Raw genomic sequence first — 21,852 nt, 5'->3', positions numbered from 1 at the left:
TAATGAAGGGTCGTGGAGGGGAAGAGGGTGGAGTCATCAATTGCAAGTCGGAGGTTTCCAAATAACTCGTTGGCAGTGTCGGCGGTGGTTTAGAGAGAATGGCATTGTAGCATTGGGCGGGTGGGATGGGACTGTTTAGAGAGAGAGAAAATGGAAGAGTGCTTGCTGAGTGTCCTGCCTATACCGCTAGCAGGTGATTCACCTCATTGCTGTTGGTGGGATCCTGCTGTGCACAGAAAGCCTAAAGGGGTCCACCGCCTTACACCGGGTCCATTTGCATCTCAGTCGGAATGAATTGGAGGGGAAATATTGAGGGATGTTTTAGAGGGTTGGCGTTACGTAAATACAAGTCCTCACCCAATTCCATGTTGAGGTGAATATCTCTGAGCATTTGAAGGTGTACCTTCCTGTTCACTTTTGTATTCACGCTGCTTGTGAGGTCATTCTAATTTGGCCCGGTACAAGTGAGAGTTCGAGAAGTGATGGGGTGGCGTCATTTAGCTCAGTTGGCTGGACGGCTGGTTTCACAAAGCGATGCGAACGCTTCCTGCACCAGCTCAGGTTACCGTGAAGGACTAACCTCATCAACCTCTCCTAAGGCGGAGTGACCCCCACTAGTTACCTCCCTCTCTGATGAGAGAGCAGCCCGCCGGAGGGCTGAAGCAGCACCCGGCTCTTGCAGCCTATCTTCCGAAGACCAATGGCATCGTAAAAAATCCAGCAAAATTGTGCATTTGAGTTAGAATGGCTCATATGACAGAATAAATATGGAAGAGATAAAATGAACACCGGTTTATGCATAATTGCAACTAAGTATTGAAAATCCACCTTTAAGTACATATCCAGATGAACATGATTTGTTACAATTTTGAAATTAATGCTTCGGTCAAAATTCAGCACAAATGCACTTCCGTGTTTGGATAATTAGGTTCAGACTTTAGTATTTTTTTCTGTATATAAATGTTTTAACGAAGCAGGGTTTGCTGGTACCAATGACAGCCCGCAGTGCTAAGGCATTATTATAAATATATCGTCGTTTCATACTCGGAATATGTCTTCTTGCAATGCTTTATATCGTATCATACTCGTCTATAGCAAGTTGCAACGAAAATATAGCCCCTAATATAATTCCCGACAAGTCTCTTTGAATCTGTCCAACTTGCTGCGAACAGGCAGAAATCGTACAACATTGAAATAATGCGTCTGACAGATTGTCTTTGACACACGCTAGCGTTGGTTTGTGGAGAACACTTACAGATGTAGTCTTTGTCGACTTTTTCAATCCTTCGGAGAGGATAACAGAGCAGAGTTTCTGATAGTAAACCTTCACTATTAGACACTATTGGTTGCAGAGTCTAAACAAAGGCAATCTGAATTAATTTTTACAAACGCTCTGCAGACTGAGGCAGCTATAATGTCTCCTTGCAACGGTTTTAAATCGGGTCGTATTTTCTCGCTCATGTCGCGCTTGACAGATAATGCGGCCGCTGCCATGACCGACAGCAACCGGGACGATTATGTCTTTTCTAAGCTCAGTGAATGGGTCATTTCTATAAACCTATTTGGAAATGTCTCCAAAAAAAAAGCCAGATACACATTCCCTAGGCGGTGGTACGGCCTCTCAAGAATAAGATATCGTAGACACACATTGTAGAATCTGTTTATTAAGCATTAGCCAGAGTGCAAATCAAGCTATCTTGTCTGTAAACTTTGGCCTTTTTGGAGATTGACGCGCACAGTAGATTTAAATGAGAAATGCTCGAGCTGCCAGCATCAAGCCAAACCGTTACAAATATTCATAACTCGACAAATTAAGGAAAGACCCACAGAAAAACGAGCCCATTAACCTGCAGCAAATCTAAGATTACAAAGTGGGGATATGTTGAAAGGGATATGGACCTGTGGTCAAACGCTGGTGAGGCGCTGAATTAAAAATGCATGAAAGGTCGATTTGCGAGAAGGAATACTGCGGCGGTGCGGGACTACATGAGAGAGACTGTGAGGATATACAACAGTGAGTCATTCATAACAGGTCAGTCTTTCCATTCCTAATCTATTAACCAAGGCGCAAGTCAAGTGACCATAGGTATGCAGTTAGAGGACATGCTTTCTTTTAACCTTTAAAAACGCTACTTTATAGATAATTATTTCACATACAAAAGGAAAACAAAAAAAGTTCATTATATATACAGGAGACCCCACATTACAACCTAGAAGGCGGATTGTAATGGTCAAGCATATTTTGGATTGTATATCATTAACAATTTTTTTTTGACTGCGATAGTGACGAGTGTAACACTCTTTTCATGGAAGTTCTAAACCTGTCCAAGGTGAAATGGGAAGCTGTCTTCTCAATGGGACAAACATCGTTTTAGCCAGCGCTGTCAAGGGACTGGTGATGTACATTGAGGGGGGGTCAAAGGTCATATATTTAGGTTGAAACCGAAGGTTAACAACAACCATTAGGCTCATACAGGTCTGTCCACGGCATATTGACACGGACTTAGGTTGGACACTTGGTTCTGGACTCCCGGGTAGCCGAAATTGGTGTGTTGTTTGGCCTTGAGTCTCAAGCTGGCGAGGCTTGAGTTGCAGGTATCTCGGTACGAGTAGGGACTGGCGGAAGATGCATAAGGACAGGCGCCCGCGGTCATGGCCGAGTTGAGGCTGGGGCTGTTAAGGTTGTTCAAGCTGTTTAAATTATTCAGGCTGCTCCCGGGCACCGCCGAAGGAACCATGGAGGCAGGCATGGTCATGGAAGAGATCGAGCTGGGGGGAGAGAACATGGGCTGTGTGGACAAGGGGCCGACGTTCATGGAGTTGAAGAATTGGAAGCTCTTGGCGGACAGGGGGCTGCTGGTCAGATTCTTGGTAGCCCAGTTGTTGTAGGAGTAGCCGGAATACATGTCATCGTACGGTTGCATGACTCCGTTGAACTGGACGCCGAACCCATTTTTGCACAGCTCGGCCTGTTGATTCCGCTCCTTTTTCCTCCACTTGGCCCTGCGATTTTTAAACCACACCTGGATCAGACAGGAAACACTTCATTAATGCTGGCCTGGCCCGCGGGTCATTACAAAACCAGTCATCGGCTAAAATCGACGTTCAGATTATAAACAAAAACAGAATTTGCTGGAAAAGCTCAGCAGGTCTCGCAGCATCTGTGCAGAGAAATCGAAGTTAACGTTTCGGGTCCGGTCCAGAGTATGTTTGGCTCCATATACAAACACCCTTCCTGTTTCTGTAACAGATTAAACAGAGAACTACACAAGCTGGAGCTCCGAACAAAAACAGAAATGGCCATTGAAACTCTGAGGAAGGGTCACTGGACTCGAATAGTTAACTCTGTTTCTCTCCCCACAAGTACTACCAGACCTACTGAGTTTCTCCAGCACTGTTTTTGTTTCTGTGACAGACCACTCCGGCATCACTTAGTTTTAGCCTCGACATGAATGTCTTGGTCGGCATTGTGGAAACGAGAATGGGCAGGATAGCAACGACTTCGAAACCAAACTGAATCCAAGAACAAATTGCAACATAAGCATCATCCACAGCACAGACACGGGCTCGCTCCAGTTCAGACTCTCTTCACCGGGGGATTAGAAGGATTGTAGGGGTTGGGGGTCTCATAGAAACCTGTAAAACTGTAACAAGACTGGACAGGGTAAATGCAGGAGGATGCTCCTCGTGGCAAGGGGGGCACAGTATAGGGATAGACTAGGCTATTTAAGGACTGAGATGAGAAGAAATTTCTTCACCCAGTGAGTGGTGAGCCTGTGGACTTCTCTGTCACAGAAAGGACGTCACAAAATATTGAATGTTTTCAGGAACGACTTAGATATAGTTCTTGGGAGGCCAAAGTGATCAAATGGGATGTGGAGAAAGCGGGAACAGCCATGACCATACTGCATGATGGAGCTGATTGGAAGGGCAGTGCGGCCTACTCCTGCCCTGTGGAACTAGGATATGCCTTCCCTTTCCCTATATTTATCCAGTGTCCTTTTGAAAGTTCCTGTTGAATCTCCTTCCGCCGTCCTTTGAGGCAACACTTTCCAGATCACAATCACTTTATTTTTTCTTAAATAAAAAAGGATGTTATCCCATTTCGAGGTAAAATTCTCTGTGAATCGTCCCTATGAATCGGTTGTCAAAATTACATAATGGACATCAACCCGTATCCAACCCCTGTCACTCTCAGCCCGAGTCAGGTCCAGGGTTTACTCCAAAATGCAACACGAATCGGAATAATTGGTAGATAGCTATAACGTCTGATTTCTATTTTCTAATCATTTGAGAGAGAACACAACATATTATTAAAGCTGCTGTTGAAACTTGTTCTCTCATTTATAATGCAAGGTTTAATCACAAATCCCCGCCGTTAATCACGAGTCGACATGCAGGAAACAGCTTGGTTTAGGTGGCTAAATGATCTAGAAACATGCATTTCCTGAAGATCTGACAGGATTCCCTTGTTATGCACCCTCATTCGGGGTTTCATATTTTACTTGGGCACGCTGAGCTCGGAGAAAGTGAGGACTGCAGATGCTGGAGACCAGAGTTCAAAAATGTGGTGCTGGAAAAACACAGCAGGCCAGGCAGCATCCAAGGAGCAGGAGAATCTGAGCTCCTCTTGAGAGATGGCCAATAATTGTCAGGGCTTGGATCGAGATATTCAGTGTTGGTAAATATCAGATGGTCAGGCTCTGATCCATCAATTACCTGATCTATCAGTTGTTGTAATTACACAGATTCCAACAGGGTCTGAATCAATCACATGACATGGAATATATTTGGGGGCCAGCCCTATGTGCAGTGCCCGGCCTGGGAAATAATGAATAATTGGGAACGCCATGGGAGCGGTGGGATTTGATCAGAAACTTGACTCTCTGTGACACGCTGGATCAACCAAATTATCCACCAGCAACGATCACAGGAAAATGAGTTGATTCCTTGGAATATGCGGGTTCCAGTGTTTCTTAGACAACTGTATGTCCTGGGGAACAGATATATGTTAGGATTAAAGGACCGGCTATGTATTGGGATGAGAAATGTCTTCAGGATCGGTTACATATTGGGGGTGAGTTATGCCTTACAGATCAATGATGCTTTAGGAAGGTTGGCGTGTGAAGCACAGTGATGCTAAAGGCATGGGTTCAATCTCCGCAGTCGCTGATTTGGAGATGGTGCTGGCCTGGGGTGTATAAAGTTTAAATAAAAATCACACAACACCAGGTGTATTGGGAGCGCTGCTCCTTCATTAGATACTCCACAACCACTTGATGAAGGAGCAGTGCTCCGAGAGCTAGTGCTTCCAAGTAAACCTGTTGGACTATAACATGGTGTTGTGTGATTTTTAATCCAGCGACTGAGGTTATCATGAAAGACTCACCTCCTCAACCTCTCCCCTGATTTGAGGCATGGTGAGCCTCGGGTTACATCACCATAATCGTCTCTCTATCGTGAGAGAGCAGCCTATGGTCTGGTCAGCCTATGACTGGATGTCGTGGGTAAGGGATCAGGTGTGTCTTGTAGATTGGGTACGTTTAAGGAATTTGTTATCTCCTTTACCTTGTACAGTTTCTCTCGATCATTTGAAATCCACCATAGTGCGCTAACGTGGCGTGCGGGCAGATACAAGCCTTTCATTCGGACTCAGTGCAATACTCGGCTATATTCAGAGTCTAAAATTGATATTTGATTCCAGATGGCCTTACCCTCACTCGTGCCTCGGTCAAATGCGTCCAGACAGCTATCTCCTCCCTGGTCGACATATCCGGGTATCGGTTTCTTTGAAAAGTTGCCTCCAATTCCTGCAGTTGTTGGCTTGTGAAGTGTGTCCTTTGGCGCCTCTGCTTTTTCTTGATGGAGGGGTCCTTGGAATCCGACTCATCTGTTTGATTTTGCTGGGTTTTCTCATTATCTGCAGCAGGAAGCGGGATGCTCTGAATTAATCCTGAACCCTGGCCCTTAACAAACAAAACAATCGCCGACACTTGCAGAAATCCGCCTGTTTATTTGGAGGATCAGTGTTTAATTAATAAATGCAGCTGCCTGTCTTCTAACTGACAGCACCAAAGCTCTGGCGGCAGTAAGATTCTCCAGGTACCAACTAAGCAAAGGTATCTCAGCCTCAGTTATTTTATCTTGTTAATGCATTTGTGTGAGTTACAAATCGCTACTCGCGGGTTTTTTTTTTGAGGGTTTGAAAGAATAGATCATTTGGTTTGGAAAGTGTCAGGCGAGTTAAAATTACAGTCAGTCACCAGGATGGGCCGAAAGGACACCAGAGAAAGGAGGGAGGGGGAGGGGAACCGTTCAAAAGCAAATATTAATTTCTATTAGCGCAGGTCTAACCTTTGCGTTAATCTTTACTTCGATTGCAGTATAACTAGATGAAGAATATTCTGTCATTTTGAAAGGTCGTGTTGTTATAAAGGCGCAGTTTAGAATGACCGGACTGAAGACAAATTATGCTAATTACCTTTCGCCTCGATACCCTTCCCCACACGCCCCAACCCACCCACCCCCCGACGACCCCTCCCCCCAGACTCCGTTCTTTGATCAATAGTTAATGATAAATTAACAGAGGAGAATGCTGCCTTACTTTATCAACAATTTATTTCCATCCAGTCCCCCCGAACCGACTGCATCATTGGTGTCTAAGGGGATCGGGTCCATTCCTACCTGTACATTGGCTTTTGCGGTTGTTGACCAGTTGATCGGTGAATTGTCCTTTATGGGCGCGGAATGTCTGAACGCTAGATGACATTTTGCAAACCACAACGCCAGACAGATAAATCTCAAATGCTAGCCTTTTCCTCCTGTAGCTCAATTTGGCTTAAAACTTCGCCTTAAACCTTTTTAAAAATGAAAAATAAACGTGCCTTGCGCTCTGTCACTTCCCCAAGTCAGGAAAGCTTCTCCCAATCTCGGGACCCCACAGAGGGTATCCGTTTAGTTCCAAGTAAATCCCTGGCTCAGACAGGCTGACAAGGGCAGGTATGAGGACCCCCCTGTTCGCCGCCTTCCCTCTAACTCGTGTTTATTCAAGGCTTAGCTTCAGGGGCAGTTATAAATGAGCAAGAGATGAACCCTCAGACCCCTCCTTATTGTGAGGAGCGCGTCAAGGCGGGTCCGCCGGTGATGCAAGCTGCAAAGCTGACACGGTGTGACTGTCAGAAACCCTGAGCTTCCTGGGAGACGGGAGGGTGGGGGGCGGGCGGTGTAAAAATACCAGAAAATCTGGAATAAATAAGGGCTCCCAATGACATTCCTAGCGCTCACCACCCCCCGCCCCCCCCCCCCCCACCCCGAATCTTGGAGGAATTAACTGCAGGAAGAGGGCAAGAAACAAAATATGCTCAGCCCTCCTTAGAATTTATGAACTATTTGTACTTTCAGAGGCACCAAATATAGTTTGCATTATTCCTCTTCGCGCTTTACACCGGCTCACTCCATTCCTAGTGGCGGTTTTACTTTGATTAACTTGAAGAAAGTGATGACTTGTATCTCTTTTTTATAATACATGCACTTTCTCCGCAACATACAGGCATCATTGTAATTCTTCACAATGAGGGCAGTTTTCATCCTGTTGTCGCTGTTTCATGAAATTCGGTGGAAACTAACAGCTAGAAACGGCAACTTCCAGTGAACGGAGGGATTTAATGTTCCTGTTTGGAAAAACCCCATCCAATTCATAGATATCTCCCTTTAGAAGAGTTCAAGGACGAGGCCATTTTGGTTTACCTGCTGATAAGTCAAGCCTGTGAAATAATTTTTTAAATATATAAACAAAAAGGAATAAATAAACATCCCCGGAGCGTTGGAATCATTTTTATGACAAGCCCCTCGCTTTTTAGTTTTGGACCTTCATTGAACCTGTATTTTAAACCCGATCAGTAATGATGCAAACTGAATTTCGACCATCAAACAACCGAGCCTTTCAAATACCATCAGAAACCTCTCTCCACGACCATTATTTGGGGTCTGTGCAGTTTCGGGTGCTTTTGCACGGGCGGTTACAGATCACCTATAGAGGGAGAAACTTAAGCTTGGGTGGAAAACTTTTTTGGTGAATGTCAGCAGGTACAACACTGTGCACCTTTCTCAGAGAGTGTCCCCGCTGCTCGGTCAGTGTGGCCTCTTTATTTTTAGTTAAAGTTTAAGCCTGGATACGCAGGTGGCTTTTTTTATGGCATCAGATTATCACGTCGTATCAGCAAAAGTACCATCAAATCTCCCAGTGGATATTAGCTTGAAAAGAATTTATGATGTGAAAGTCCGCGGCGCCAGCATCTACAGGTGAGAATTGCCGCAATTCCTGATTTTACTCTTTTAAAAGTCAACTTTTCGCATATCTATCGACAAATTTCAGCAAACGTCGCTCTGCTCGTCTCGGTGTCTGTCGATGTTTGAACTATTTTGTTTACTGCAAGACAATAATTTCTTGGTCTTTACTCTCCATTCTGAAATCAATTCTTCACTTGGGGTGGAAATGCTAAATGGAACAGGTTGAATCCTTCCTGTATCTTCAACGGAAATGAGTGTTTTCTTTAAGGAGCGGGCAAGTTAATGTTCATGGTGTACAGTCATAATATTTGATGTTCGTGTGGCTAGAGGGAAATTTTGAGAAATATTCCTAAATGCCAGTTTCCCTCGATAGCGGCTATTTACAAAAGCAGTCACAATATCTTCTTGTTCAATATTTGCTACTGTCTCTCTGACTGTAAACTCACTCGGGGGAGTGCTTCTGGCATTTGTTCATAAACTGAAGGTTATTTTAACTCGATTTAAAGTATTCACATTCCAAAGTCCCAGAGGTCCCGCCGCAAATGCTTTTCAATCATGCGGAAGGTTAAAACCTGGAGAACGTTCGTCAAACAAACAAACAACCAGATCTCGACATTGTTTTCAAAATTCGCAATCTGGGCACTGCGCTCCTTCTAAAAGATTGGACTGTCTACATACTGTCTAACGGACAAGAGAATTACACTCTCTTATTTTGTGAGTGTGTTTTTAAATTTAATAATTAAAAGTAACACGATCAACACAATCGATGATCGCTTGTGGTAACATTTACAGTCTGTGGACAATAGACTCTCTCAAGAGAATCTGGCATATTAATGGACTGGGTCATTGCTGTGCGTTTATTGGTGTTACCTGTTTAGCCCAGAATGATGCAAACGCTCAGGGCGAAGCAATATTTGATAAGATTGTCTTACAAATATAAGCTCACATCAGTTCAGGCAGCATCCGAGGAACAGTAAAATCGATGCTTCGGGCAAGGGCTTTTGCCCGAAGCTGGATGCTGCCTGAACTGCTGTGCTCTTCCAGCACCACTAATCCAGAATGTGGTTTCCAGCATCTGCAGTCATTGTTTTTACCCCTTTACAAATATAAGCGCACAGTCTAATCAAGAACTGGAAGTGTAAATGCCCCGGGGATGGTCATTGTAAAACCAACCTTATTGGAAAACAACTCCCACCTGAGAGGATACTTTATCGATTCGGGTTTGTCATAACCATCGAGTGCACAGGCATTTTAATTTCGATAATCCAACGGCATTGTAAAGGAGAGAGGGGTTTAGTAATTATTTAATTCTGGTCTGAAAGCATCGAAGTGAATCGGATGTGAAGAACGGGCCATCAGAGTCCGGGCTCCATCCACTCACTCACTCTCTCCCTTTCCATGTTGCACCCAGAGTAATCAGATTGTAAGAAGGAAGCTAGTTTACAGTTTCTGGAGAAGGGTCACTGGACTTGAAACATTAACAAATTTTCTCTCTCCTCTGATGCTGTCAGACCCGCCGAGTTTCTCCAGCAATTTCTGTTTTTGTTCTGGCTGCATTTTCTCGCGTTCAACATGAAGAGTTTAGGTTCTGTTAATTAAAACCCGGGATAGCGGGGTCGTCGGTTCACTCAAAACAAATACAATACATTTTCGAGCCGTCATTTTTTTTCTCCTTTCAAGATACAGCAGTTTTGGGGGCAATGTTTTCGTCCTGTTGTACTAACACTGTGCAAAAACAGAAATTGCTGGAGAAACTCAGCAGGTCTGGCAGCATCTGTGGAGAGAGAAACAGAGTTAATATTTCAGAGCTGTGACCCTTCTTCAGGCGCTTTCGGTTCTATGCGTGTTAAAATGTCACTGCTGTACGGGGAGGCCCCTGCAAAACTGCAAAATTTTGTCCAAGACTATTTCGGATCAAACTGTGTAGAACACGGCAGTTCATGTGCAAAATGAGCCTCACTTTGGGAAATGTCGATATTTTGTAAAACAATTGTTTGTATGAATATATTTACTAACGTTCCTCCAACGAAAATTTTGACTCCCGTCTTGATTCGTATCTGAGTGTATGATACACCAAGGTATTGTAACTATGTTTACTCTGGAGTGTTCTCTCTCGTTGCCGAGCTGTTACCGCTGGAGTAATGCTCTAAGTGATTTACACATCCTTAACTCTCTTTGAAAGTCGCATAATCCGGTTCATGTTTAGTGTTCAACCGTCAACTACAGAATAGAGGTATCAGTCAATTTCCAAGTAAACGTATAAACGGTCAGCAGATTTCAGTACACATCATAGGGGCCACTTGAGGTACAGATTATGACAGACCCTCTGTGCTTATAATGTGTCTTATTATTGTTGAACCACCAGAGCGGTCCTTTCTCTCTCTTTCTGTCTCTCCCCTCACACCACCTCCCCCCCCCTCCCCCCCCCGCCCAGCCCCTTTGAGCCCAGACCTCCACCAAATAAAGATGTGACTGATCTGTCAGTGAAAGATTAGCTTTTGGAAAGTAAATATTTTGATGGTTTTTAAACAGAGAGCTCATTGCGTGCTAGATCGCGGCGCCGTCAATCCCTTTTTAATCAACTCGCTTCAATTCAATTAAACAACCCCTCTCCCCTCCCTCCACCCCACTTCTAAAGCTGCGAGCTGTCGGATCTGCTTCGTTTGTAGCAACCTACCCCCGGCGCTGGGGAAGAAATGTCCAAATTGTGGTGCTCCACAGATTTTACATCCGAAAGTCACCCGGCAAGATGAGATTTGTTCAATTCTATCCTTCACAGAGCCGGCTTTTTCTACTAATCCCCATTAAAACTGGGAAGACCATTTTGAAAGGAATCGACGCCTATTTCGACCTTGCCAGTAGTCTACAGTGTACACATAGGAATATAAAAGAGGACTTTATTTTTAAAATAGAGAAATAATTTACCTTTATTAATTGGACACCAACTGGAAGTGTTTAATGCGGGAGCAGTTTGTAGCCTCCCTGGGGCGTGGGGTGGGGGGGGGGGGGGGGGTGTTCGGGGTGAACCTTTTTTTAACAGACCACATTCTGAGTCAATGCACGCCAGGAAAGAGCAATTATCTTCACTTGAAGGCAGGGATGAGTGTATTTTCTAGCGCGGTTTCTCATATCTCTGTTAACAGTACGGGAGGGAGATCTGATGAGGTTGTAATGCAGTCCTTTGTTTGAGTAGGGGTGTCTATATGTGTGTGTGTGTGTGTGTTTAAGGTTTGACATCGAAATACTTCAAGACTTCGATGCCAAAGTGGGACATGCTTATCTTTGGATATTGAGCTGCGTTTTAATAGGTCGTGTTTATCAGCCGAATAAAAACTGCACCGTTCAATAAGAATCCTGATCCGGAACAAATTCCACAGTGAACTATCAGCTCCAGAATGAAAATATTATTTCAATGGAACTACCAGCTTGTGAGCAGAATAAAATTGGATGTGTCCTAACTGGGAGTGGGGTTACCTCAGAGAGATCCTTAAAAAAAGACTTGGAACAAAGTGTAAATGAATTTTGATTCTTCTGGGAGTTCTTGTGGGAAATTCTTATGACTTACACAGAGATTTAACCCACTTCCTACCTGATGTCTTTATTCCATAATTCCTAGCGGTGTTATATATTTTCTTTACTGGGTCAGATTCCTTTGTTTGCACTTCCACCAGATTATTTCATATAATGCAATTTTTAAAACAAAACGGGCGGTCGATTGGATTGGATTGCAACGAGAATATTTCATGTTTTAATCAACTGACTAACATTTTGCTGATATCTTTCTGTAGCTTTCAGTCGGTCTCTTTCACCACAGAGGGTGCACTCCACGGTTAATCTCCAACACCCCTCCCGCATCGAGACATAACAAACCCCTTCCATAGTGAGGAGGCAGGGCATAAGTAAGATCATTTAAGACAAAAGGTTTTAAGGACGGGTGCCCTTTGGTTCACAGTCGTGTTCCCTAGGTCCTGTGTTACCATAAGCCAAGATGTGACTCACAAAAGGTTAAAGCCCCCTTTCAGCGCAGGCGCCGAGGGAAAATTGGTTAGGGTGTTCTGTAATCTCCAAAAGAATTTACCGAAACTGCTGGAGATATTCAGCAGGACTGTCAGCACCTGTGTAGAGAGGATCAGAAATAATGCTCGAGTCCAATATGAGTCTCCTTCAGAACTTGTTCGCTTTCAACTCCCAGAACTTCTTCTGAAATCCCTTCCGAAAATGCAATCAGTTGGACTCTCAAGTCTTAACTCGGTTTCTCTCTCTCCGCGGATGCTGCTGGACCTGCTGAGTTTCTCCGGCACTTTCTGTGGTTATTTCAGATTTCCAGTATCGGCAGCGTCTTATCTTTCTTCGGTTGGATTGTCAATGTCCTCGGGCCGTTACTTGGGAACGAATGCAAGTGTTTAGCTCCGACAACTGAATCTAGAATTATAACTCTGAGCGCGGGCTGAACCGGGCCAGGCAGAGCATCCAGACACAATCATGTCAGAGTTATGATGAAATAGGGACAGGTTTTTCTGCACCTAGCCCATTAGGGCTACCTCCTCTGTTCTCAATTCAATCTGGCTTGTTTAATTCTTCTCGAACGGTATTATCTAGGATCCTATTATCTTGGGGCTCGCTCACCCCAAAGGTTCGAAGGCTACTGGCCCCTTCACCCTTGGGCCCGGAGCTAAAGCTGCGAGCAAACCCGCCTCGGTCTGTATCATCAGCATGTAACAAGCACAGTAAACATTAACAGCAATTAAAAAGTTTGTGGATAACAACCAGGATCTGAAAAATCGATTTGAGTTTGCATCCAAAATAATGTCAACTTTGAACTGTCTCACCAAGTACTTTTATGCATTTTATAATTAAAAATCTGGAAGAGAATTCTTTACCAAAGTGAATGCTCACCTGTAAGGTTCAGCGACAACGTATTTTAACTTTACAAACACGAGAAAGGGCGGAGGACCATGATGCAGTAAAAGTTGTCATTCTCACACTGCTATTTGAGGAAGCTTGCTGTGCGCAAATTGACTGCCCATTCCGACACAACGATACTTCAGAAATACTAAATTAGCTGTAAAATGCTTCGAGAGGTCGTGTATGGCGCTATATAAGTGCAAGTATTTTCTTTCTCCAAAAAGATACTGGGGGCAATCGCTCTGGCCTGACACCCTTCACTCACCCCGGCATCCACTAGAGGTCGCCAGGTTTGACAGTGGATTATTTTCAACAATTGAAACGACCTCAGTTCTTCGGCCTTTTTATCCTCTTCATTATCCACCACCCTTCCTTCTTTCGGTAATTAGCCCGCTTTAGGGAGGCTGTTTTCAGGTTTCCGCCTTTCATTTTTTAACAGCCTACCTCCCCACCTGCCCTGCCTCTGATGAGCTGCAGTTAACCCGTAATTGTGTTCAGAAATGTTCAGAAACTCACCACTGCTCTCTTGGTGGGTCTTACAAATCGGTTCTCGCTGTGGGGTCCCAGAGTCCGAAAGAGTCATAGGGCTGTGATCAGGAGCGTCCGAGTCGGTCAGAACCCCGCCCGACAGGTTGTATTCCATTCGATGAGCCTGTCCTGCAGAAAGAACAAGGCAGATTCATAATCAACAAATCCAAAGACCCCTGCTCCCCCAATACACACGCGCCTTGGGCGAGATGCAACGCACTGGCACCGGGCTCTTTGAGGAACAATCCACAATGATGATATGAGAGTGGTTTGACTATTCTCACCTGTGAATCAATCATTTTCCTAAACTGGAATTTGGGATGGTTGTACTGCGCAAGCTCTGGATCCGATTGGAATTTAGATATGAGCCTCGGAAAAGGGGGGCAGTCGGAATATTGACAAGGATATTTCTATCATTGGTTACCCAAATCCCAGCTGTGATTCGTAAAATAGTTTCTACTTCTTTATAACTATTCGTTAAAATCTCGGTCATCTTTAACGGATATGTTGCCAGGTAGTGGACAACCTGTTTCCTTTGTTGTCAATATCAAACCAGTTTCATTTTTTAAACATTCAGAGACAATAAAATATATGTTAAGAGATTTTGCTTGCAGTCCTTCGCTCTATTAAATAACCCATCTTTTGGTCCCAACAATCAACGAACTTATTCATTTTGTAAGGTTAATTACTATTTGTGTGTTATTGAGCACCGCGCTCTTGAGAACGAAACGACTGAATAAAGTCTGAGCGAATTCCCAGCTTTTGATTATTGCAACGATGTCATTTAGTTTAGGGTCTGTGCTGTGTATATTTGCAATTGATGCCGTGTCAAAGCTGAGAAATCTGAGCTGATTTAACTGCTGAGCCTTTCTATTATAGTCAACAACGGAAAGCTTGGTTCTTTTGTTATAGGGAAACATTTTCCCAGTACTACGTGCCTTAAACTTGCCTAAACAACAGTCACTGTATTCCATAAAATATTTTATTGAACGATATCGCGAAGAGATATAATACGATAGGATAGTAATATATGTTATTTTTCCTCCCTGAAGTAAAAATACAGACAGTAAAATCGATCGGCAATCCCAAGGTTTGAAACGACATTTAAATAAAAAGCTTTGTCACCCAGAATGACACTTGTATAATTCAATATCGAGTTTGGCTTTGTCTACTGCATTCGGTTGAAACCATATGACAACACCTTGACAATTGCCCCGATTATTTTTATTTTATCCCAAAGTAAGTATTTTGAGGTATTTACAAGACGAAACTTAGGCTAGAAATAATGCTTGATCTTCTTTCTGACCATCGAATTATATAGAGTATGTACCAATGTATATAGCGCCTGTCACAACATCTGGACATTCCAAAAAAGCGTTCTATCGTTCTGAGGTATTGTTACTGTTGTAATATACATCTTTCATACTTCTGCTATGGGGATGTTTCCTGGGTTCGAATTGTTTTCTTTCGTTCCTTGTCAAAGCACTTATTTGTCAAGCTGCGAGTGGAGAAATCAGCACCTGGCGTCAAAACTTTAATATCATTTTAAATAAATACAATCCCAAAGACTCATTGCGCTGAAACTCCGGGCTGCCATACTGTGCTAGCGAGGGTCACCCTGTCTTGGCTTCGGGTAAAACAATAACGGAACATGTGTTGTTCACAACCTGGGTTCAGGATGTATTTATAATGTCACTTATAGGAAAAAGCCAACAGGATAAACAGAATATCCTCCGATACATGAAGTCAGATTCTTCCGCCTACGACCAGAGACATAGCTATGGTTTTATACAATCAGAAAACACCTTCCACGGAGTAAAGAGAGAGAGTGAAGAGATGATAAACGCGTGGTGAATTAATTTCTTGGATTAAGATTTGATTAAGATGTGTGTCAATTTGCCGTCCCATAACTTATTAAAATGCGGCGCCTCCCGGGCTGTCCCTATATATACAATATAGATATACAGGGAGAGGGAGCAGATGGAAATTTGACGGAATGTTTGTTGATGATAATTTCAGCTCTTCTGCACCTATTTGCATCTGATTGTGTCTGTCAGACGCGTTGCTTTTCGCCAGAGCTGCCTGTCTCAGGGTGGGGGGTCATGCAGATCAGAAACAACTTCATTTAATTCCAAGTCACATTTATTATCCAATCTGTTTGGACGCATTAATATTCAATATTGAGCCGAGACGGAGCTTATTCGTGTTCCAAGTCGTTGTGGAGTTAATTCAATGTATTGGGAATGAGAGGTGGTCGTGGGTGGGTGGAGGGGTGGGTGGGAGGAGGTTACAGACCAATACGCCAATGGTCCTCACGGTCTGTTGCATAATATTAGGTACAGGGAACAAACGGAACTGCAACCGGCAGGTATTTTTGCAGATGTATCATTGAAAGAATTTTGAAATCTCCAACTGATTAATCGCAAGGAAGAGAGATGTTTGCTGAATGAACACCATCTCCCAGTTTACTGTTGGCCCTGTCCTTATTTTCTACATTTTCTTTAACATTATAATTTTTCCTTCTCCCTAATGAAGTGATCCGGGAGGGTTCACTGTCCAGAGACACATATTTTGGGACATTGTGCAGTGAATGCACACGCACAGTATCTGGGTTTCGTTCCGACTTATAGCCGATTCCGATGACTGTTCTGAGAATGTTCAAATTAATTATCTTCGCTGCCATTCCCGGGTTCGCTCAGTCTGTGATAATGAGCCCGGCATTAATCCTTTGGAAAGGAAAGTAGCCCCGTGTGAATGTCATAACGAACGTTAGTCTCAAAAACTCGCAGCAACCCGCTCCAACTCGACTGAAACAACTCGCGTTTGGTAAAGCTTCACGGAAGGTGAACAACATAAGAGATCTCTCCGTTCAGTTTGCACGCGCCGATTCCCTTTTTAAAATGTAAACATTTCCAAAGTATCATTTCTCCACTGCAGTCTATTTTGGCAGAAAAAAAATCACCAGTTTTAATCGTGTGGTTTGTTTTACTCGAGCGACTAACTCCCGCTTACATAGACAAGCTCCTGTTTCATGGAGGTTTCTTTAACGGAGCCTGTGCATTTATATTTAAAAGGGAGCAGATCGTGTGAAAGTATTTGCAAAAATAATTGACCCTTCTACCTTAAAAGCCTGAGGGCAAAACGAAGATGCTGGCTATATTCAAAATGTCTAACAGCCTCTGTGAAGACCGACGCAGTTATCGCTTCGAGGACAGTATCACATATTTGTATGTCTAGCACTTGCTGCTTTTATGCCAGATTTTTATATTCTCTCAAATAAGGACGCACCAATGATACGTTCATAATCGACGGTGAATTTGTTCTAATGCTAGCGTGACAAGTGCAGATTGATATTCAATTGGCTCCTTTCTACAGAAATTTATTTCGAAATGCAATTGATATTCCCATAAATATTTAGGTGTTAAGTGTGAATTGCGTTCGCTGCAAATTTATCTAGACTCGCCTCACATCGCGCGCGTACCCGGAGTTGTGTGGGGACACTCACCAGTCATCGCCAGTGAACACGGCGTCACTATTAACTGAAAAACTCCTTATATTTTCCTGCCAGGCTCACAGTTACTGGGCGGGAGCGACAATTCCTCTGTGTATGGATAGAGATATTTCCCTCCTTCTTAGGACGCCCTTTGTGGTCTCGAGTACTTTCTCCAACTTGCTCGTTGTCTCTTCCAGGAACCGTACTGTAAACTTATGGGTCTTATACAGAGTCTCCCGTGGCTTAGGCGCACCTGCCAGCCATCAATTTTCCACTTGGACCCGCTCGACACAATTGTGAAAGATTCCTTTTGTTCCCAGCCCAGCCATACACGGCCAGCGGAATGCCTGCATCTACATTGTCCGACGAAACAGCAAGCAGTTTGCTTCTGGGGCCTACCTGGATTGAAAACTAGCGCAAGGCACCAAGCCCCCTTTCAAACGATCTGCCCTAACCCTTTGCTGTGCTCCACTAAACGCAGAGTTCCCGGCAGCACCCCTAATTAAGCGACTGTTACAACTTACATTGGCAAACTCATATTAATTTTAGGAAGGACCAAAAAAATCTCTAAAATTACTACATGGTTTTTTTTTGGAAACGATCTTTTTAAACTGCTTTGGATTTCTAAATCTCTTTTGGTTTAAATAAAAGTTGGAGATTTAGGATATTTTCTGCGCCTTTTTGATGTCAGGTTTTAAAAAAGATATTGGCCTGGTTAATGTCAGAGAAGTAATAATGTGAACACTATTCAATGCCGTGTGGCTCTGACGGTTCGAGACGCGTGCTCGGTCGAAGAATGCATATTGTTGCATTTGCAGCTGCCCACTAAGCAAAAAGGGTGACATAATTTCATAAGAATGTTATTTCTGCGCAAAACAATTCTGTCATATTCTTGCCAGGCAGGGAAAAAATGCCTTATTTGTGCTTTCATATTAAATCGGTAGGTTTCACTAACAAAAAAATACCCAGCAATCGAATCCACTGTTGACATGTATTCAAGGTGTGTTTTTACACATCTCACATTTATTGCAAACGTCTTTGAGGCTGGAATCTCTGCCTGACGTGTTTTATTTAGATCTTACGTCTGGAAACAACTCTCAAGTACACCCATCCCTTTCAATGCTCCCTTCATCCACAAACTTGTTGAAATTGACAGTTACCGTTTGAAACCTGTTTCGGGTTATGTGGCCGAGTAATTGTTATGGAGTTTCCGTCCTGCTGTCAAATTGTTTTTTCTCTCTCTCTTAAAGTATCAGGCTTGAAAAGGGAAGCTGACCGCTGACTCTATTGGTTAGTTAAAACGAGGAATTTAGCATTCAGCGAAAGGAAAACAATCCGTTTCGGAATATTTTCAATTTTCTTTGACACATTAGCCAAGAGAAATAAAATTCGCTTTCGGTCTAAATGGAGAAACGGTTGTAAACTGTGGATCATTAATCATTCTCAAAATATCCTGTTAACAGGCCTTGATAGCGAGCCCTGGACATAAGGTAATAGGTCATTCTGTCTTTAAAGAGAATAAATCACAGGCAATCTCGCGTTTTTGGATCATTGCTAACAGGGTCAGACGTTAGGAAAGTTCAGCAACAATCCCAAACAGACACTGAAATGAAGCACTGTTAAACAATGTGCACAGTCCCAAAGCGCTGCCTAAAATACACGTAATTCACAGTAAAGCTGAGCCATATATCATAGATTCAATTCTGGGAGATCTCCTGATTGAAGCAATAATCCGTTCAATTGTATGACTCTATACATATCTCTTACAAATACGGATACGAGTTATTGAGAATTCACAATGACCGACACAGCTCGGTCGCCCAAAATGCAAACGGCAACTCAAAGCACAAAACAAGAGGCAGAAACTCAAGCATTTATCGATGGAAACAAGTCGATACCAGCAATCACTTATAACAAATCCCTCTTTAAATGAGTAAATCCGGGGATAGGATAAGTTTACCGAAGATTAGTGGTTGCTGTACCTGTCAGAATTAAGAGCCCCTTCGAAAACACGCGGCCAGGTCCTTACAGTTGCACCAGGAGTCTCGGTGAAAGCCAAGCTATGCTGCAAGGATTGATTTTATGCCAATATCATCGGCAGCCACGAAACGACGCGACCACTGTGAGTGAGCGGAGAGGTCCAGCCCACTCGAGTAGACTATAAGTCCCAACCCCTCTGATTCATTCAGGAGGGTTGAGGGAGATTGGATTGAATCTCTGCCTATGCATGAAGCCATTAAAGGCTGACAATTAACAAATACACAGCCGTGAATATGGGGATCGGGGGGGGGGGGGGGGGGGGTTAAGGCGGAGGCTTTTTTTGGCTTCCAGAATCTACTTTCTTCCGCGTTATGGACGGTTTGACAAATCTGCTCATTTATCCGCCGGAAATTCAGACACACGCCTGATTACAGGGAGCGATTTTAGGCAGCTGCCCTTTTAAGATATTCATCTGATGTTGCTAATTTCATAAACTCGGCTGACGACTCTTTGAAATTTCACCTCAGGGGAAACAGATCTCCCTGAGAGTACAGGCAGCTTCACGGTCAATGTTGTCCACTTCACATTCACAATAAAGACACGAAGGACTGGGTCAAAGTCTACAATTTTCTTATATGCCATGTAATAAACGTTGGTAGGGGTTATTGCGGCGTATCAGTATTGCTCTTACCTCTGAGCCAGGTAGGCCTGAGTTCAAGCCCTACCCACTCTAGAGGTGTGTAATAATAAGTTGATTTTAAAAAAACTAAATGTTGGTTGCTTTCCCAAATAAGTCAACTTGAATCAATTTTGACTATGAATCAAAATTTGCGAAATCTCAGCATCCAAACAGTTTGACTTATTCCCATCAGATTTACTCAAATGCCTATTCCAACATTTGCAAGTCAGAATTTGTCCTACGAAGGGGATTGCGCTGCCAAGAGAAAGTAGGACTATAATAAACTTATGAATAGGGATAATTATAATGCCCGTCACACCCTATTGCGCATGGCAAACGCGAGCAGTGTTCCCAAACGCTAGGAATACTGTTTCAGGAATTAGTTAAACGTCGGCAAAAGTGCATCACAACAATGACAGAAGCACAATATTCTTGCAGAGCGGGTGCCACGTCATTCCGCGAAGTGCCAGCAAAGAGTTCAGGGTTCACTGTGGATTGTGTTCAGGAGTTCACAGCAAGGGCACAGGGTCAGAATTAAACCACACATGCTGAGAAATTCCATTGCATCGAAAAGAAAGTGGTCTGATGCTGCACAAACGGCGCCACGAAAGGTGAAGCAGGTTCCAATCAGTTGTCAAGCAGCAACCAACCCAACAGCAACTTCTACTCTGTTTGTGGAAATAGGAAAGCACCTTGACCCAGCAGCCTCTGCGAGCACGACCTCTGTAGCGTCAACCGAACTTGATGAAGTCGATGTACCGCCTCCCGGCCGACGCCTATTGGCCGATGTCGCCGCCGGCCTTCAGAATCCTGGCGTTTGATTGGTCAAATCCCCCCGCCCATCATCTCAGGGGCCGTCAGCAGATTAGGTCGACACGACGCTCCCCGTTCCTCCCCTTCACACGCATGCGAACCACGTCACGCAGGCCGTACCGGTTCCCAGGGAGAGAGGTGCTGCCGGTACCGATTGTGCAGCTTCTCGGACGGGCCGAGAAAAAAAAACAAACACCCTTCGCTTGTCAGTTGTGACTGCGGACTGAGATGTAACTCGGCAGGTTAGCGATGGGGGAAAGCTGCATGTTGTCGGTGCGCGGGTGTGAGTGTTCCCCGGGGTGGGGGGTTACTCTACCCCTTCCCGGCTGTGGTAACTAGGCCGCCATCTTGGATGTGTTGGAAATTTACCATTCCCCCTCCCGCATTAAGTTTTTCCCCTCTTCCCAACCTCCCTAGGCTTCTCCCGTTCGCAGTGCAAAGAAGTGAAAGCTATTCTAACTCCATCTCCTCCCACTTTCCAAAACGAGGATTGGCTCCTAGCAGAGGCCTGACACCCACCAAGGCCTTCATAACTCTTCCCACCTTCCTCTCTCCAAACCCCCCATCCACCCAACTACTTCCAGCTGGAGTATTTGTCTTCCCCCTGTGGGTACAATCCCACAGAAAAGACACTAGGCCTTGGGGGGCATTCAAGGGATATTTACAGAATGGGACCAAGAACTTCTCTTATGAGATTCTCCTTGGAGTCCAGATGTTCAAAGTCATGAAGGTTTCTGATGAAGTAGCCCTGTTTTCCCTAACAGAGCAGTTGGTGATCGGCATTCTCCTGAACTGTATGCTTGTGCATTTTGTTTTGTCCATCTGTGCTTATGGAAGACAGACTAGCGGTGAGATCGATAATCATATTGAATGGCGGAGTGTTCTTGATGCATGCGGTGTTCCCATTGTCTACGTTTCATCCTCCTTTTGGAACTCATTAGGCTCTAGGGCTGCCATCAAATTATCAGACTGGAATAGGTGTATTGTACCAACAGCAATTAGTTTTTGAGCTGATATGATGTCTGCAGGAACTATACCCATGTTCAACCAGTTACCTTGATCCTCACTGCATTTAATGAAAGTTGACGTACGCTTGATATTGAAAGCTGGGTTCTGTCCTGGAGAGCAGCTGCAGGCTGGACCAAACCACTAAGTACAATTGATG

The 21,852-nt window shown here is 44.0% G+C and overlaps 2 protein-coding genes across 8 annotated transcripts in view; one reads left to right on the top strand and one right to left on the bottom strand.

Moving 5' to 3' along the window:
• Positions 1-1,630: 1,630 nt before the first annotated feature.
• pitx3 (paired-like homeodomain 3) lies at positions 1,631-19,462 on the bottom strand. Of its 3 annotated transcripts, none has more exons than XM_043679170.2 (4): positions 19,198-19,462; positions 13,711-13,851; positions 5,715-5,920; positions 1,631-3,023 (listed from the first exon to the last, which is right to left on the bottom strand). In XM_043679170.2, exons 2-4 carry the CDS (start codon positions 13,835-13,837, stop codon positions 2,469-2,471), a joined length of 888 nt encoding a protein of 295 aa, XP_043535105.1. In that variant the 5' UTR covers positions 13,838-13,851; positions 19,198-19,462; the 3' UTR covers positions 1,631-2,468. The 3 variants fall into 3 exon arrangements, with proteins under 3 accessions (XP_043535105.1, XP_043535104.1, XP_043535107.1); XM_043679169.2 differs by lacking the exon at positions 19,198-19,462 and adding an exon at positions 17,228-18,204; XM_043679172.2 differs by lacking the exons at positions 13,711-13,851; positions 19,198-19,462 and adding an exon at positions 6,685-6,877.
• Positions 19,463-20,800: 1,338 nt separating this feature from the next.
• gbf1 (golgi brefeldin A resistant guanine nucleotide exchange factor 1) overlaps positions 20,801-21,852 on the top strand; it is a 264,652-nt gene continuing 263,600 nt past the window's right edge. For all 5 annotated transcript variants that reach the window (XM_087982453.1, XM_087982455.1, XM_087982454.1 and 2 more), the window contains exon 1: positions 20,801-20,929. The gene's annotated coding sequence lies outside the window, so the exon portion shown is untranslated. The remainder of the gene's footprint in view (positions 20,930-21,852) is intronic.

This window comes from Chiloscyllium plagiosum, unplaced genomic scaffold (assembly GCF_037043375.1).
Source record: "Chiloscyllium plagiosum isolate Xiang-an unplaced genomic scaffold, Cpla_swu_hap1 HiC_scaffold_43, whole genome shotgun sequence".
NCBI classification, from domain to species: Eukaryota; Metazoa; Chordata; class Chondrichthyes; order Orectolobiformes; family Hemiscylliidae; genus Chiloscyllium; species Chiloscyllium plagiosum.
This window is presented reverse-complemented; position numbering and strand designations above follow the sequence as displayed.

What these genes read in the sequence shown, in the direction of transcription:
- pitx3 (XM_043679169.2), bottom strand. An exon ending in GACCCACCAAGAGAGCAGTG is followed by an intron (nt 5,921 to 13,710) that starts GTGAGTTTCTGA and finishes TTCCTGCTGCAG; the next exon opens with ATAATGAGAAAACCCAGCAA. An exon ending in TGACCGAGGCACGAGTGAGG is followed by an intron (nt 3,024 to 5,714) that starts GTAAGGCCATCT and finishes TGTCTGATCCAG; the next exon opens with GTGTGGTTTAAAAATCGCAG.